This window comes from Helicoverpa armigera, chromosome 6 (assembly GCF_030705265.1).
Source record: "Helicoverpa armigera isolate CAAS_96S chromosome 6, ASM3070526v1, whole genome shotgun sequence".
Lineage (NCBI taxonomy): Eukaryota > Metazoa > Arthropoda > Insecta > Lepidoptera > Noctuidae > Helicoverpa > Helicoverpa armigera.
This window is the reverse complement of record NC_087125.1, coordinates 6,530,435-6,547,048: the sequence shown is the minus strand read 5'-3', so window position 1 is coordinate 6,547,048 and position 16,614 is coordinate 6,530,435. Positions and strand designations below refer to the sequence as shown.

The following is a 16,614-nucleotide window of genomic DNA, read 5'->3' as shown; positions in this document are numbered from 1 at the left end:
CATACTTTCGCAAAACATTAAAGAAACATTATTAGGAATAACGTAGAAGTAGTTGTAATCTCCGTATTTGCTTTACGAAAGTGATGTACGGCGTCAAATATTTAGTTAATCCGATTTTATCCATATTTTTACAAGATTTTTTTTACCGGACCAGTCCTTGTCATTTTATCCTCGATATAAAACTTTATGACTCATAGAAATTGCTTTAGCAAAGATGTTTTGTTCATAAAATTATTAAAGACCGGACTTTGGTACAGCAGTTGACTTTAGCCAATCTGCTTAGGTATTCGTGAACTAACAGTTCGAAGTATGCTATACTCGTGTATAAACTTTCCAAGTTGCTGTGTAATGCACTTGTGTGGTATACAATATACGTATCTGTATGTATCATGTTGTAAGGTTTATGTAGGGTTTATGGGTATTCTCAAGAGGCCTGTGAGTTCTACAGCCAAATCCTTTTGTTGGTGGATTTTTTGTATAATATCGGCATACACGCGTGCCCTGAAGAGTCGTTGCTCTAAAACCCCTCTTAAGCGTGGGCTTGGCTCTCATACTCTCAAACTTGTTTGTGTTTAGAAATACCTATTAGCATATACCAAAATTAGAAGTGTTGAAACAGCTTAACTTAGTGTTTAGATTTTATAGCCAGGTCAAGGTGACATTGACCAATGACATTGCGCTTAGAAAGATCTCCTAGGCTACGAGGCGTTTTTATATCTAAAAAGGATTCGTAATATTAGATCTGGATTTCTTTTATATGTTTTCTTTAACATTGATATTTAATATTAATACGTAGGACAGGCATCGTATTAAATGTTACTAAATGAAATTGATGTTTCATCAAGCCTGTAGTTCTGATACATAAAGCACTCCGCGTTAATTCCAAATCCATTCTGTGTATGTATAGAATTGTATCCGAAATCAATCAGCCGTTAGGGCGTGATTAAAGCAAACACCGAAACATTAACACTTTTGAGTGAAATGTTAGCTAATCCCCCTTTAAATCGGCTTTTAATATTTTTCTGGATATCGCTGAACAATACTTTTCCTACACAGCCAGGATTATATCTTAGCATATTATTTTTCATTGTGTTTTCTTTCCTTTCAGGTAAGCTTGGATTGGATCGCGCTTTTAGCTTGAGTGAGTACGTAATATAAGAAGGATAAAGGTATGTTCTAAGAACCGTGATTTTATTTATGAAATTAGGTCGACGTGATCTCACATAGGTAGTTACTGAAAATTAATTTCATTTAGGTACATTCGCATAGGACATGAATATGTATTACTTACATATATAAAGTGGCACAAGACCAATTTAATCTCCACTCCGACAACCGCAACAAATCACTGGAATAGTCTTATCGGAACGTCGCCGTCGCCAACAAAAAATAGCTTTGACATCCGACATGGTAACTCGCTTAGGACGTGAGGTCTTTATTACATTTCGCACTAAATATCGTCGCAGAATACTGATCTTGTTTGTCTTACGCGGCGACGGAGCTACTAACGCAATTAAACGCGGTAGCTAGCTAGAAAATGAATAATTCTGCCTTTGATATGATATGACATTGCAGGTCGTACAGTTAGCAAAGCGCCGGTATTCCGACGATCGATTGCCTGCCGCTGCCCGTGTCGCCTTCCTCGAGCAGTATTCCGCCTAGTAAGCAGTAAAAATAAATGACGGCAAACAGGGTTGGGTACCCGGGTATGTACGAAGAAACGTTAACAGGTCGATTATACGAGCCCATCGAGCGCGTACGTACTTGAGCGATCCCGGACCACTCCGGTCGCGTGCCTAATGACGGGTCACGCATCCAAATAGGCGGTCTGCTCCCAACCAATCCGATATTCTAATACAATAGGTACATTCATTCGAAATTCAGTCGTATGAGGATTTATGTTTGCGCGCAGTACATAGCTACCTCATCATCCGTACAGCTTATTCATGTTAATGCTAGATTATAGTAGAGTAGGTAGTACTGATTTATTCTGTACATGAATAACAGCATTCGTGGCTGTAATGCAGCTATACGGTGCTACATAGTATTTTATGTCGGTACGTCTTACCTATTCCCGTTTCCAATTGTACCCGGCTAGGTGATGTGAATAAGTAAGCGTGTTGCTTACATTTGCGGCCATAAAGTCAGCACTTTGATACATAGTGTTTTATTGTACAATGTACACCCAGCAACGCCATGTTATGAGAAACCATTTGTTAATGTCCAAAGGAGATGTTTAATACGTTTTGCAAATAGACTAGGCGTGGTGCCAAAATGTTAACAGAATAGAAAACTTATCCAGACCATGCAGACGCACAACTTCTAACTACTTACTTACTGTAAATAAGTGCACGTACTATATTCTATTTGTTTAGTCGGAAAATGGTTCGCTTCCATTCGGTTATTATGTTCCTTTTTCCAACAAAAAAGGTTTTCTGAAAATGGAGATTATCTTCCTCATTTCAACAATGTCGCTATACAACAGACTAAATAACAAGCTCTGTATCTTTTCAAGATCAGCAAAAATCAAAATTTACAAAAAATATGTCGATTCATTTCAAGATAATGAATGAAGTTCAGCAATTCATTGTCCGTGGAAAATAATTAACTGGCTGACTCGACACAAATCGAAGCATCCCGGACTGGAAGTCCAAAGATTATGCAAAGTTTATAATCCTCCTGTTGAGTACACCTTTGTGTCAACGGAATTAAGAATAAATCTCGAGTCTGAGATAATTTTAAAAGTTGCAAGCACTTGGCTTGATTTGTTGTAGCCGCTTTGAGATAATTTATATAAAGCTAACAATCCTTTTAGCGTGTACATTATAATTCGGGCGGTGCAAGCGGGCAGCGCGGCGAGTTTAGCGCGGTCGTCATTGTTTTCGGCGGTAATTTATATTGTGCTTTAGGAAATTAGCGAGGCGGCCGCCACAGGCTCAGGTGCCACCGCGCGCCATTACCGACCAGATTTACTTCGCAGATCTCGCTCTGCTAAGACGAGTAATTTGTTGTGTAATTATTACAGCTCATTAAAAATATATTAACTACGCTCCCTTTATTTAATTTTACAAGCAGACGAATTGGTCGAGTTTATTAAAGAGCCCTAACTATGGAATCGTCTATTGTTATTTGTATTTTTGGTGTAGTTTTATTTGGATATGTAAAAGTTAAACCAATTATTTCAGTCTGTTGAGTAATGACTCATTAATTAGCAAATTCTGGCATGATCGTGTTCTCTGTTATTACCTGTTTAATGTTGGTATCAATTAACCAATATTAAAAAACTATTGGCGAACCGATCATTGTCGAAATTAACGGAATCTACATTTAGCGTATTGTGTTCGGCATGAATGGAAGGGCATGTAATTATATACGCAATTTCAGTAAATCATGGAGAAATCATGGAGCATCATTGAATATAATTAGGTGCTATTGAAAGCTGCGGGAGGATATTGAAAGCTGCGATGAAAATTAGTCTCCACTACTTGTGAATAAGCACCATAATTTTATTCTCGAAATTATTTAATTTCACGCCAGATGCGGAACGAGTACGTTTGTAGGACAGTGTTTGTAAGACTAAAACAGTAGTGCGATTACAAAGACTCGCGGTACGTAAACGAGGTATAAAAACTTCATAAAATAATATGTCCACCGTTTGTTTTAGTCGTGTATGGCGGTCTGCCGTTTAGCAAAATTTCAGCGCGTTTTAATGCGATCTCTTTTTCCTCTTTTAGCGGTAATGGTGACAGCCTCCGAGTTCTCCCGGGCGGCCATTTATAACGAGTTTTAATCGCGACACGGAAATTAGTTATATTACGCGTCTATCCGGCCTGTCGACTATATTATATGGTGATTAACTCAGACGCCACTCGCGAGGGGTGCACCGCACCTAACTGAAATACGATGATTATGGCAGTTTGATAAAAACGACTACCAACTTTTGGGATGAAGGCACTCAATTTGTAAATATCGTTCCTGAATATACACAGCCTTTTATTCGATAAAACTGAACTTCAGTATTATTTCTCGGAAACCAATAATGTGAATAAATGGTGTCAAATCGACACCATTTTCTATCGAATATTCTAGACGGTCTTTTGCAGTGGTAGGTGATGTCACAGTATAAGGATAGACTGGCTCATAATATTCATACCTATTGAATGCTTACAAATTATAACATTAGATTTAAATGATAAAGATACAAAATTATAAATTTCAAATATTTAATCAGGTTTCTTAATGTTCAACACTGCGTACACACAGAAAAAGTTGTTTACCTTATTAAAAGACATTGTTTTGAACCCGTACTCGCCGTAAAAGAAACTCGTGCCCAAAAACATCTTAGCCTTCGCTGCGAAGTCGAGGTGTACCTCGTAGCGACCCTGTGTATAAAATGGCTTTTAATTTAATGGAAACGATCACGCTCTGAAATTAGTTGATACTTATCTGAAAATCTTACCTTGTTAACTTTGCAATTCTTAGTCAAATTGAACGCATCAACAAGAATGGGGCCCAAAACAAAATGTTCGCAGGGTTTGTTCAGAGCGTAGTTCCACAACTTTTTTGTAACATTGTTGGTTATTGTGCTAGTTGCTATTTTAGCCTGAACAAAACACAAATTAGTTACTAAAATATGTAGTGTATAGTTACAGTGTTTTGTAATTTTTTAATTAAAATACCCACCGAGGTAGCTGGACAGTCCCTAGGAAAATCTAGGTTGAATACTATGTCCGACATGTTTTTTGAACTTTTGATTTCAAACAAGCCACACTCTGACTGCTTGGGACCTTTACAAGTTTCAAACTTTTCGAATACCACTTCGTAAGGACCCTGGAATTCAAGAGTCATTACAATTATCTGCGCATAGTCCACTTGTGCTTCTGTTGTATTATATTCGTGAATTGAAAAGTACTTCTCAATTTATTTGAAGTTGCTTTCGATTTGCTTTCTTCAATCTTCCTTAAGATTTTAAGTGTAATGAAAATTGCTTGTTATTGGAGATCCAAATCTTTGAGTAAACAAAAAACCGGATTGGCCGATGTAATCAGGTGTGAATAGATTTGTGTGAATGACGGATCATTGGGGTGAGCAAATGTCTGGAGGAGCGGATATTCCTTTGTCCAAAACTGTGGGTCTTACGCTTGACTTAATCAATGATATCTGCCTGTGTTTTGATGCCGAAGAACAATTTAATTATGTATATTATGGCTACTTCGAGCAGAAGTAATGGTAGTCACTGTGTACTAATGCTAAGGTCGCATAAATGAGCATACAGATCAACATTTTTGTTTCCTGATTCCTGTACAATACAATGCAAATTCATCTCGACCAAGTTTATGTTATTCAAATAGAAAGCGCTTTGTTGGTGTGTAGTTTCCATGGGGTAGCCGTAACCGAAACCTTACGTTACCTGAAGGTATTTGTGCAATATTGCTTTCTACGAACATACACTTGTAAATTGGTACGGAACCACTCCCATTACTTTCCACGCAGTCAACGCAGCGTCGGCTTAACGTGCTGTCAAGAAAAATAAAATATAGGTGCGCCGGGACCGGCGCGGTTACTCGGGGACGCCGGGGAACTACGATACCTCGCGTTGACAAGTAAACGTGCTGATGTGCTAATGGTGGACCCCGGTCCCTCGACCGGACCTAATGCTACTCCAAATTACATCTAAGCCAACCAACCAATATCTATGTTTGAACAGTGCAGTAAATACAATATAGCAACTTACATAGTTTTGGTTGTCCTTTTGCCCAATCCCTTTAATTATTAATGAGGAAAATATAATAATGTACAGCAGATACTGCATGACTTCCCGGTTCACAAACAACGCTGACGTTCTACACGTGCTCGACGTATCGCTGTTTTGATACATTACTTTTTCAATGTAACAAAATGCACGAATTGTTGTAATTTTATTTTCCATCGTCGTCATTAAAAATGTAATAACCGTAGATTTGGACGATTGTAAATAATTGCCCATATACGGATATTGAATGTGGGCAGAGATGATAATCATGATAATGTACAATCATTATTCGGATCACATTTTCTTTGTCCCACAAGATAACGAATTTACTCGAATTATAGTAGCTGATAATGTTAATATATGCGCAAAGGAATCATATAATAGCATTAATCGTGAGGGGTCGTTACGGGCGAGCGTGGCTCCGGCAATCATTAGTGCATTTTATTTCACGAGCCGCGCAGCGCCGCGCAACTTCGTAGGTGGCTTAATGCGTTTCCCCATTACCTGTCACCTCTACCATATACAATCCTTTTAAGCTTAACCCGTTATTGTTTTCATATCGACCTGTTTCATTATTCAACTACATACCTGTCAATATGTTACACATTACATTTCGCTTAGAGGTTACATGAAAGCTACAATATGTAATTCGTATTGAATTTCAATATTCAGTAAACTAATGAAATGATTTCGCACCTGAGTCTAATTAAATGAATTGCTAATACAAACCATTATTGTTGCGAAAAATTCGTCTTTCAATTTTGATTTCAATAAACGATCGACGTAAATAATTGCTTTGATAGAATAATGCAATCAAAGTGTAGTATGTCAAGCATGTTTAAAGTGTAGGTAGTGGCGGTCGACATCGACGAACTGTTCTTGTGCAGCGAGCACTGGCTTAGTTGAGTGGTTTGCTCCGCCATTTGTTATACGAAACTAGATACTAGTGAGTGCACTCGGTTCGGCGGCTATATCTGAGTCTTCCCGCAGACCCTCGACCTCTCTGTTTGCCAGCTTATGTGGCGATCGCTAGGCTTAGTCTAAATTGCAATTAAACGAACTTGCGCTTTTGCCCGCTCCCGCAACGATATTGAACTGTTTGCAGCTTTGGGCGTGTGATAATAATTTTGAAACAAACGAAACGGTTTTTGCCACTTCGTGAAATCTATAAAAACTCCGACGCTCAGTCAGCAGTTTGATAGATATTATGTTTTCATGGACACTTTCGACGCTCAATCTTTAGAAATGGCTGGCACGATAAAGTGTAAAGAGAACGTCTTTCTGACCCATTCACCAGTTCGTAAAGAAATCGTGTCGTCATCTTGCGTACCGAGTATCAGCAGTGAGATGGACGCCTGGAGAGTGCGGATTTTATATGTACCTAGGGTAATTTAGTCAAATCGATTCACCGTCTTACGTATTCTACCGGCGGCAGGTTTAATAACGTGTTTGATAAAGACGTGTATTCGGGACGGGTTGGATGAATGTGAGGCCCTAATATGCTTCGCCTTCGTCGCGCCGCCGTCGACCGCTGTCGGCTGCGAATATGGGTTCCGGCGTCATATTCGTTGCCGCAGCTCACGCCCATTCATATGGATAGTGCGGCATAGTTTACATATTTTGATGCGCGGCCGCTTTAATAAAGCCATTAATTTTAATAATGCTACGCTCACACGTTAAACATTCGTGGTCGCGTTTAATAGTTTCGCCTTCACCTACACCTAGTTACGCGAGTAAGTTATTAGAGAGCTGTTTAATTAATGCCGTGTAAATATTTACACAATATCAGAAATTCATCTCAAAGAAGAAATTAAAGAAAACCTAGCAGTATGAATAACATTTTCATTTCGAGAGTAATTAGTTTTTAAATTGAATGTCTGCCTGTCATTGAATAAACAGTGTAACGTTTTTGATGAGAGTAAAAGTATAAAACGGTCTGATATCATTACGTTCAGGTGCTTCGGTGTCATGCAAATGTATGTACGTCAATCAGATAGGCGTTGTCGCAGGCATGCAATCATTTCCATTTCCCAGATCCTTCAAACCACATTTACTAACGATCTCGTGTGCCGAACTCCTTATCTAATCTTTATAAGCATGACGAATGACATTTTCCTTGTTCTATCCTACCCCGCATGATTATGGATAAGAGTTTTAACGACCAGTTCGGATCGTAAGAAAAATGTTTATGTACATAAAAATTCATGTGTTTGACTTCGTCGGTCGGTATTCAGTGTCTTTGATCCAGTTATTTTTCCTCTGGCTTGCGGAACTATGTATGAATTATACCAGCTTTAAAATTATTTTCAGACTGCCGTCGCTGGTGTACAGAAAGTCAGTGTTTTCGTAATTAACTTTACGTCGTTTCTTGATATCGGAATCTTTTTTCTTTTTCATGTACGGTAGGTACGCGTAAGTGGCGAAAATAACAAGATTCGATATTGGTGAAATAAAATAATTTAAGTAGATTTCAGATAAAAAAAATAACTGTTAAATAAAGGTATGAATAATTGCAATAACTGCATACATTTGCAAAAAGCTCGTAAGTAAAATATGATCTTACAGCGGAGAATCATTAATCTCTAGTAGCTGCAAATATAGCTAATTATTATGATGTGGGGTGTACTTAACAAAATGCCGATATAAGGGGCTGATTATAGTGCACTAAAGCACTTAAGAGAGCTCGAAGTGTGATGAATGATCGTCTCCGGGCGTCGGCAGCAGTGGCAGCGGCCTGGAACACTGCGCGCGCCGCTCACAATATGATTGATAGTGCTTTATGTTACATCAAATTACTTCAACCATATTCTATATATTAATATTGAATCACCCTAATACACCTAAGCTAGATCTAACGATGTTAACATGATATTGAATAATGTTAAAAAGGAACGTGGTTCAATTTAAAGTTATTTAATCGCCTCAAATTATCGCCTAAAATATACCTTGAAAACTAAGCGCTCGCCGCCTAACTTGTCTCGTACTTGACCTGACTTCGTGTATAACTCGATTGTCTGATAAAAGTCAACTTGAGTTGCTTTAGTACTTTATTCCCGGGCGATAACGCTAGTAAGACCTTTGGCGTCTCCGTGAGAAAATACGTTTATTAGCTCATACACTTAGAGGGAGACATATCAAACACACGTGTTAGTCAACAGTAGTTCCCGATAGTCGTGCGAGGGAGTGTTGGGAGTCGGTCCTCACCTCGGCGGCTTTGGAGCAAGGAAACAAACAAACGGCGCGTAAAATAGACTTGATGCGTTGAATCGTACCTATTTGTCTTACTTTATTTTCTTCGCATAGACCTCGTTCTATTTTGATTAACTCATTTATTTTCGAAATGGAAGTGTGCGAGGAGTGGACCCCTCTTGTGACTTTCCCGTTGAGTGAAATTACCCAAGTCGGTGATGTTTGCCGTGCGAACGTGTCGAGTGTTTGGCCCCTCACGGCTATTAACTTTTTGTTGCTACTCACTGCTGACCGTTTAGGTACTGTCATTCAACATCTGATTACACGTCACTAAAACATTAAACTAGTACATGCGTTAATTAGCGTGTCATAAAATAATGAGATTTATACCTTCATACCTAGGTATTATTGTACTTCAAATGCAAGATATTTTGGGCATGACATTAGCATTTTCCTCGAATTCCGAATTAGATATATGATCTCGCTGAGAGCAGAAGATTGGATCCGAAGACAAAAGGCAAAAGTCAAGATGATTCGATGAGACGAGCTATATTTATACTCGAATCGTGTAGGTACGTACATAAGTGGCTACCTGTAGATTATTAGAATTCCGTTTTGGGAGTTTGCTTAGTTATATTGATCATAGATGCTCGTCAAAGACTCACAGAGCAACAGACGTCCACTCTGCTAGTTGTAACGTATCTCCTTAATTCGGTTACGATATAGGTCGATATAGAACATCTGAACGGCAGCTGATTGGTCACCTCTATTTAGAACCACCACATTCCGGTGTTAACCTCGGGAATATCGACATAGTTCCCATTCCAGTACCAGTGGGACATCTCTATATTGAATAGACTTTAGTACACATACATGAGTAGTGTAGTTACTGCTTATTATGGACACGTGCGATTAGGTTTGATAGTAATCCATGCGTAAAACCTGATGAAGCAATTAAATTACCGATTAGATTATCTCGTGATGTACGCAAATAAGATTTAGCTATCAATAACCTTTCGACGGAACAAAAAATAATGGTTGATATAAAAATACTTTTTCATTTTCATTGTTTACTCAAAGGTAAAGAAAATTATGTGAAGAGTTTTTGTGACATGTTTTTATGATTAGTCAGGAAAAATATGATATTGAATTTGAAATATACGGATCGCTATTTTGTTATAATCTTGATTTAGGAATAATGATGGAAAATGAAGAGGAATGCCTTCACGTCAGCAACTAAGGTTACTCATTGCCAATTTGTAGCCTGATATTTATACTACACAGTATAATTTTTGGGTGAGGTTTTAAATAACTTATATTTCGCTTGTTAACAAAACCCCTTTTGTTCTACATATATTAATGTAATATAACCGTTTCCCATAAAGCTTAAGCATCCATTCTGGTATCCTGGCTACCATTTGTACTGACGCACAAAAAACGCGTACAAACATAAATCTTATTAAGATTGTCAAGCGTACAAAAATAAAACGTATCTCATATTCCACATGACGTTCTTTTAAAAGGCTTTACGAATGACGCGTTCAAGACTTTGCACGAAAAACAGGTAGACTTCGTATGAATAATATTATATTCAGGCAAAAGTGAATGCAACGAAGACGACCTGTTTATTTTAGGACTGTTATTCCTATTCTAGCCGGCAGACATCGTTTGTTATCTATGCACAGTATAACCGTTTCGAACTATTCTCTACAATCTTGAGCCAGTTGAAAGCTGCAGAATTTGGGGCTAGGCATTGAAACAATGAAATTGTTGTTTGGTTTGCAAAAGGCGATGTTTGTTTCTTAAATAAAAAATGGTTTGGTATTATTATTGTTTCTTTCTTAAAAATAATTAGGTTTCACTACATGAACTGGCAAAAATCTTAGTAAAACCAAGCATCTTACATGATTTCAAGATATTTACGTTGGTACTTAAGTGTTGTACGTCTAATCTAAACTCAAATAGGGTAAAAAATTAAATGAACTTCATGGCGCTTCCAGTGATTCAAAAAGTATCCTCATTTGTATAAAATACAAGGTAATTAATTAAATAATTTTATATATTTCAAATTTCATGCAATCTGCACATTTTAATTAATCTGATTTTGATAATATGTTTGTTGATTGATCACATTAGTTTGTTAAGCCATATCGATACGAGTATTATTTATACAATCGCAACACTAAAGTCCACATATCTAGACACACGGCAGTGTGTCCGCCAAGTTCGAGCAAAAAAAGCGACACACCGGCCGTGGGTTATATTACACGAACCATTTCGGGCCAAATTCGACCCCCCTATAACTCAAAATCTATTTTATTTACGCATATCAAATTTCTGGTATCTGTTGAGACCCTCACTTATCTAAAATACAAAATTTCATTAATATACCTATTATGCCGAGTAACATCATTAAAAAGTAACTATTTTTAACTGAGGTATGTATATGGAACTTGGTACTTATTCAGATCTCACTTCTTTTATAGGCGAAGCATTCCCATATTATCGAACTTGGCAACCTTTCACATTTTTGTTTTGGGTGGGATTATCCATTACGTATTCTCTTTATTAGAATATAATTAAATCATCGATAGGGCGCCATGTTTTATTATTTTAATGTAAAGTTCGCAAGTTAAATGTAAATTAAAATATTGTTTCAAATATTTAGTGGGATGATAAATAATTTTCCTTTTTATCAAAGAGACAAATAAATGTAAATACTGTAATAGATTTTGTGTTAAAGTTAATTTCACTTTACAACATAATATAAATTCAGCATCATCCTTTTTCATCGAATTTAAATAAATATACCTAATTACTGTTTGCATTTAACATTTCACAAATTTTCCAATTAACATCATAATAAACCTTTTGTGGTTTCTATCACAGGGCACAGATTATTAAATTGTTATGCCAAAAGCGACTTTCATTCATTGCACTTAGGATTAGAACATCGACAGTTATATTTCATAGTTCCCAAAAATTCTAGCTCCCCCTCACTAAGCTTTCGTTCTATTTGAAATTTTAATGAATGCTCCAGCTGAATTTTGTCAATGGATAAAAATTGCGGCAGCTTACTTAATGCCGCAACCTCTTTTTCAGACCTAGAAAATCCACTTGCCAAGTAACTTCACTTATTCAAATAGTTGAGGTTGTTTTTTCTTGAATAACTCTCATTTTATCCTAAAAATAACAGCATAAGTACTTTAGCAAAGTGTGCTACAGCCAAGAAACCCTCGTATTTTTGTAAGAAGGAAAGCAAAAAGCTTGTCTTAAACAAAACTGTGATACAAGTCGCACCAGGCACCAGAGATGTGATATTTTCAAGATCCCTTTGTAGACGTTAAAGAAAATAAGTAACATTTCTCTTTTCATGTCACGCGTATTATTTTGTTTCTCGTCGTGTCACTATTGTCTTAGTAAATTCACAACTTTTTGTATCCAACAGCGCAGTGATGGAATTGTAAACAAAGTCATCGTAATGTTTGAGGGTAGGTTGGCTAAAGATGAGCACAGCTGCATGTATATATTTTTAGTCTAATTTCAACCGTTCTCCGGTTTCGTTTCATCCTTACCCGGATTTACGCCTCGTTCTTGAGCCAAGTTGATCCATTGCGCAAATTGTGTGAATCATGCCGGCTGATAATGGGCCCCGGATTGATCGCAGGCCCATTGAAGGCGAAACGAAGTTTGGAGAGTGGTACTAATTCGCGATGTGGCGGCGGGCGGTACGTTTTGTAAGAGAGAACCTTTCTCTATCGGCCATCTGCAGCCCAACTTAATTTACATAATTAATCTGCGTCCGAAAACCGTGTCGGTTCGTCGACGAGCCTCCATTAAATAAAGATATCACAGAACGCGGTTGTTCACATGTTATTTATGTACGTGTGTACAAACATAAATGATTGTAATTTAATTAAAACTCTGAAATTTTCAAAAATATTTTTTATGTAATTACTTTTTTATAGTTTAGACAAAATCGCAAAACTGCGCTCGTGTACACAGCGCATATCTATATGAATTTCAATTAAAAATTTAAACGCATTCACGTAACTTTTTAACTACAACGAAACCTACTTAATACGTACCTACGTTTTTTTATATAAAAAACCAATAGATGAACTTTTAAAATATTATTTTCTTTTGGATAACCTAGACACGTAATACTGTTAAAGAAAGCTTCGAGATAAAGTCTCTTTATGAATCTATAAACGCACTAGAGGACTGAATTTAATTTGGTAATGGAAAAGACAAGATTGTATAGATACAAGAACAAGTTTATTTTAGTTGATAGAGGTAGCGAGTAGCTACAGTATTGTGCTCGTAACCGCTCATACAGTGCAGAATAGAAAGGATGGCATGCCTCGGCCGGGCCATGACGAGGGCGCTTCAATTAAAACTGTTCAAGTTTGTTTAAATGTTTGTGTCAGCCCATCGCCCGGCAAGAGTTACAACGCTACAGATTTCGCTGTAAATTAACAGCCAAATACTTGGTCCATTCTTGGTTCATACCATTCTAAACTGAAAGTGACCTGTTTAACTTGAACATAAAACTTATATTACACTGAACATGATCACGGATATTTTGAGACGTGCACGAGTAAACATTTGAGGGTAAACTTTGCACTGGATGTGAGTTTATTTTCAATTGAAAGTTTCAAGTCATCGAGTACGCTGAATAACGCGATTGTTGATACTTTAATACTATTAGGTTGTGGTTGCGGAGAGATTTAGATTTTACCTTGGGACGGGTAAAGTTGGGAGCCCGCGTCTGACTCGAGCTGACTTCGCCGTTTCATTCCGGCTAGAACTCGGATTAACCCTTGATGCCAACCAGTCTGACTTTGTTGTCAAACTAATTAGTTGTGCCCGTCCATTTCATTATAAATAAGCGCTATTGTATTTATTTTAAATTGGTGAATTTTCCTCTTTACAAAAAGATTTTGGGTCGCGATGAACTTGGAGATCTTGTCGCCCCCGTAGAGATCGCGCAGATAGGACCTACTCAAATTAAGCCTACTGGTAGTAGAATTAAACCTTTTTCTTATTTGCAAGTGGATTTTCTTTGAATATTATTTCTTCCGCTTCCAGCGGATTTGCAATTTGAAAATCCTGCGTTCCAAACTAAATCTCTTTAAGAATTAGTCATAATCCCAATATGGTTAGGTAGTCAGCGGGACGTCTGTGATATTTATGTAATTCTCAAGAAAGCCGTTTAATCGTCCATCGCGTACTTAATGTTTGAGCTTCTAAGAAACGTTGAGGGTGGGCGAGGCGGGGGGAGGGGGGGAAGAGGGTGCGGGGGATCCCAAGGGTTGGCCTCGTTCTTGCTAACAAATCGCTCGCCGCACCACGCACAGGTAGTGTCACGCCTCATTACTCCAACTTTATGTTCGCCAAATCACTCTAACGTCATGAATAAACAAGATTTAGGCTTATGACCTTCAGCATCACCCTCGTACTATTTGGTCCGGTTTACTATGTTTGTTCTTTGAAGAACATTTTTGAAAAGATATTGACTCGAGTAACGGATTCTTTTATAAAGTGTACAAGATATAAACCGTTTGGAAACTGGTGCTAAAGTTAAAAGCTAAAATGAATTCCGTAGCAATTTCAGCGCTGCGTAATAGAAATGGCACAGCATAAATATTAATTAAGTAGCATAATACATTACTTACCTAGGTGCTTTTATTACTAACATAATACCTACATTTGAGTGTTGGTATACCGCTATGAGTTCACGAATTAATTTGTGTAATCTATGGTAATACGATACCAAAGTAATGGTTTTTTTTTTTGTGTGTAGGCATGTCTGCCGAAGATGCAAATATTAAACCCTTCTTTTTGGGTCAACAAAACCTCCCATAAAACGTGCCCGTTATAAAGTTTGCTTTCTATTTGAGGTTCGAAGCTCTAAAAAGAAAAGGGAAAATAACTAGATTAATTTATTCCTTACAGTTAAAGTTATCATAAAACAAACGATCTCGGGCACCTATTCTTTACTTATTGTTTTTGAATTCTTTTTAGTTCTCGGCTTCTTTTCCCGGTGTCTTCAAGAATTTAAAATTAAAAGCGTGTCAAGCTATGCAAACAATAAATTAAAAAATATTTTTATCTTGTTTTTATACCGTGCTTTGAAAGCTAATCAGATTAAGTACGAACTGAATAAAATTTTGATGCATTTAATACTGTGCCTAATCCTATAGAAAAATAATAACCATAGCATAGCGTTTGGTATTTTATTGGATGAAATACCATAGAGCGGCTCCGAATACCGATTTCTGTCAATTTGTGCCATTTACAAGAAACTTATCACAGCTTCATGCTAATTACATTGCATCAAACAACCATTATGCGCAATTTCAATCAAATAAAACATACTCTATATAATAGCTTATGTGTACTAAAACAATGATTAGTAAAATGAGCCATGACGCTCGCGTCACGTGCGTCAACGACAATAATTATGTAAATGGATGCCCGGGATATCGGGGATGGGCCAATACTACGTCGTCTAATTTAATAGGCTAAATCGATCCGACAGTTTTAGCACTACGAACCAACACTAAAATAAAACGTAATAGACAACACATGTTCAATAGTAAACGTAAACATATAACAAGGTTTATGTAATAAAAACGAAACTGTCCTTTTACAGCTCTACGGTGTAATTATGCGGAACACTCGACAAAAGTTTCTAATGGTCATAAACTTCCAAATGTTTGTGCTATTCATATTCTTGTACGCAAAATATTAACAAACTCCAAATTAATTTGACCGCAGATGTGTCGTCGCTTATTTTTTGCGGTGAATCCAAATTGTGATAAACATTCGGACATTCACAGGCACTTAATATCTAACCGTCTTTTTTACCGCCGAGAAGTCATGCAGTAGCTGTGTATTATAATTTATGGAAGTAGAAACAGCAGCGTGTTTTATTTTACGTACTATTATTTCGATGAAAGCATCCAGAACAGAAGTAAAAGTAGCGATTGCAAAGCGTAAAAGGGAAACGCAAAATCATGAGCTTCATAAAAAGAATATTCGTGGGCTAGCTATTTGAATAAAATATCAAAGAGAGAACCATTTTTCAACGCGTTGGTGATAATAATGACGCTATTTATCAACGACTCGAAAGGGTGGGTAATTATTAACGTAATATTTCGGTTTCGTTTGTTTACTTACATACATTTTGTGCGATATTTTTCACAGTTAGCGACATAACAGTAAGGTCATTTCGTTTGGCTGTGAGGGGATGGCTCCCAATGATTTATTGTTGCGTTGAATATGCATGTCGAGATGAAAAATGACGAGGAACGTGCGAGTGGTTAGTGTGTGAGGATCGCGCGGCCGCCAGCGAGCGGCGGCTGCGCGGCGGACACGCTGCGTGCCGCCAGCCGTCGCGCACGCTGCCGACCGCGTCACATTGCGGAAGTCGTTAAGAAGACAAATCGTGAACCACACTAGACCTCATAATCCTTTTAAATATCTAAGTGAAACCTTTTTTGCAATCTGGCTTAAGGAAATGTTAAATATTTCCGCAACTATTCCACTTTACAAGATTAACTTTAGTTGTTGGTAGTTGCTTTGTAGACAAGCGGTATATTTCTTCAATATACAGTACCTTTATTTTCATTCCGCGACGGAAAATCTGAAAGTTTCGATACAAGTTT

The 16,614-nt window shown here is 37.4% G+C and overlaps 2 protein-coding genes across 8 annotated transcripts in view; one reads left to right on the top strand and one right to left on the bottom strand.

Annotated features, from left to right (window-relative positions):
- The window catches only part of LOC126053490 (neural-cadherin), a 254,021-nt gene that overhangs the window by 73,416 nt on the left and 163,991 nt on the right, over window positions 1-16,614 (top strand). The window lies entirely within an intron of this gene.
- On the bottom strand, window positions 4,214-5,863 carry LOC126057087 (uncharacterized). Its single transcript, XM_049852463.2, has 4 exons — window positions 5,735-5,863; window positions 4,684-4,830; window positions 4,460-4,603; window positions 4,214-4,382 (listed from the first exon to the last, which is right to left on the bottom strand). The coding sequence occupies exons 1-4, from the start codon at window positions 5,810-5,812 to the stop codon at window positions 4,224-4,226; spliced, it is 528 nt and encodes a 175-aa protein (XP_049708420.2). The 5' UTR covers window positions 5,813-5,863; the 3' UTR covers window positions 4,214-4,223.